Source organism: Tupaia chinensis, unplaced genomic scaffold (assembly GCF_000334495.1).
Source record: "Tupaia chinensis unplaced genomic scaffold, TupChi_1.0 Scaffold000567_1, whole genome shotgun sequence".
NCBI lineage: Eukaryota > Metazoa > Chordata > Mammalia > Scandentia > Tupaiidae > Tupaia > Tupaia belangeri.
In genome coordinates this window covers 2718391-2720086 of record NW_006160080.1, presented here as the reverse complement: position 1 = coordinate 2720086, position 1696 = coordinate 2718391, and the positions used below count along the sequence as shown (strand labels likewise).

At 39.7% G+C, this 1696-nt stretch overlaps 1 protein-coding gene across 3 annotated transcripts in view; it reads left to right on the top strand.

The window, feature by feature from the left end:
• The window catches only part of BEND2 (BEN domain containing 2), a 51852-nt gene that overhangs the window by 15080 nt on the left and 35076 nt on the right, over positions 1 to 1696 (top strand). For all 3 annotated transcript variants that reach the window (XM_027775479.1, XM_027775478.1, XM_014591364.1), the window contains exon 4: positions 1266 to 1331. In XM_027775479.1, coding sequence (XP_027631280.1) covers positions 1266 to 1331 — 66 coding nt within the window. The remainder of the gene's footprint in view (positions 1 to 1265; positions 1332 to 1696) is intronic.

Here is a 1696-nt window from a genome sequence, read left to right as displayed (position 1 = left end):
CAAGAGGAGAAAAATAAAAAGAACTATCTATGAATTTTACCTGTAGCAGTCATTACTGTGGTGATTGCCTAATGGTGCCCCTACTTCCCTCATTTCTTTTATATTTATTAATTAGAATTCATTTATAAGGAAGATAAGCTGTTCCTTATCCTCCACTTACATATTTGATTACATATATCTATATCAATATAGACTCATGGACATTTATTGTATTATATTAGTTATAATCCAATAACAGCGTTATTTATTTCATTGATCAAAATGTCCAGCTTTGGCTATTGGGAGCTCCTTCCTGGTGGCTCCTCTAGCCTTTTGACCTGCCCTCACACTTTTTTTTGAGCACTTCCTTATTTTCTGATGTTGCAAGATATTCTAGACTCATCTGTTCTTTCACTGCCCCAGCCCTTGAATTTAGCCTCCCTGGTTCCTTTTAGTGGAGAATGGTAGTTAGAAACCAAGATCTGGATACTAGGTGTATTCACTGCTGCTCTTATATTATTGAATCTAGGCTTTCTCAGTGCCAGAGCTAGGAGATGAATGTATGTATCCTAATCCATGCACACACATAAATCTGTATTCTCTATGTCTTTATACATATGAAAAACTGTATTGATACTGATATTCAGTAGTAGTTTTATTCAGTCTAGGTTAGAATAGGTATTTTTATTTATTTATTTATTTTGGATAGGTTTTTGCTGTAGAGCATGTGCACTTGCCAGAAAGAGAGAGACAGACAGAAAGTGAGAAATCAGCCCCCAGGGGGAATGGCCATGCCGCAATCCCTTCTCCTCCATTCTCCTCTCGGGATCTTGGGCATGTATGCACACACGCCTGGCGTGAGTTTAAGCCACCGGATCCAGGACTCAAACTGCGGTCGACTACTTGGGAGTCCGGCGACATAGCCATTATGCCATCTGCTGTTCCCTAGAAGAGATATTTTGACAAGATCTTGTTGTGTCCAGGTCCTCTTACCCCATCTTGCTAATTAGCTAGGATTACAGGCGTGCACAACCATGCCTGCTTGGTATTCAGGTCGGGGGGCCTTCCTTGTGGCTTCCAGCCTCCCAAGCAGTGATGCCAGTGCAGAACTATAGCAGGGCTGGGTTTGGATTTTACTTTATTTCTGCTTTATGTGATAAGACTTGAAACTCTTCGGAATTTTGGTAAAAAGAAAATACAGTTAAAACAGATATTTAGTGTTTGTCTAGTGTTTAACTTGACTTTTAGTGACATTAAGCATTAACTACTTGTTTTTGTGTCTATAGAACAATGATGTTCCCTATGATGCAAATCACCGAAACCAGCTTATGGAGCTCCGACACTATTGTGAGGTATCTGTCTCGCAAATGTACTTTATGGACATATTAAGCTAAAATTTTCTTTATTACATTTGATGTCATTGTACCATTTTGTTTTTCATGCTGCAGAGCTGACCTAGCTGGTATCTCATGGGTGAAGACACTGAGTGAAATACTGTTAGTACAGATCTTGTGTACCATTTTTGTGTGATTATTACACCATTGTGACACACTCTAGTTAGAGCACTATCCCAAGGTGAAAATTTTGAAGTCAATATATGGTTTCCTCCACAGAGCCCCCGTATCCTTGCCCAGCCTCCTCCAACACAGTCTTTTCTCATTTCCTTTTTTTTTTTTTTTTTTGGAGGGGTTTTCGCTATAGGGGGGCTGTGCTTGCC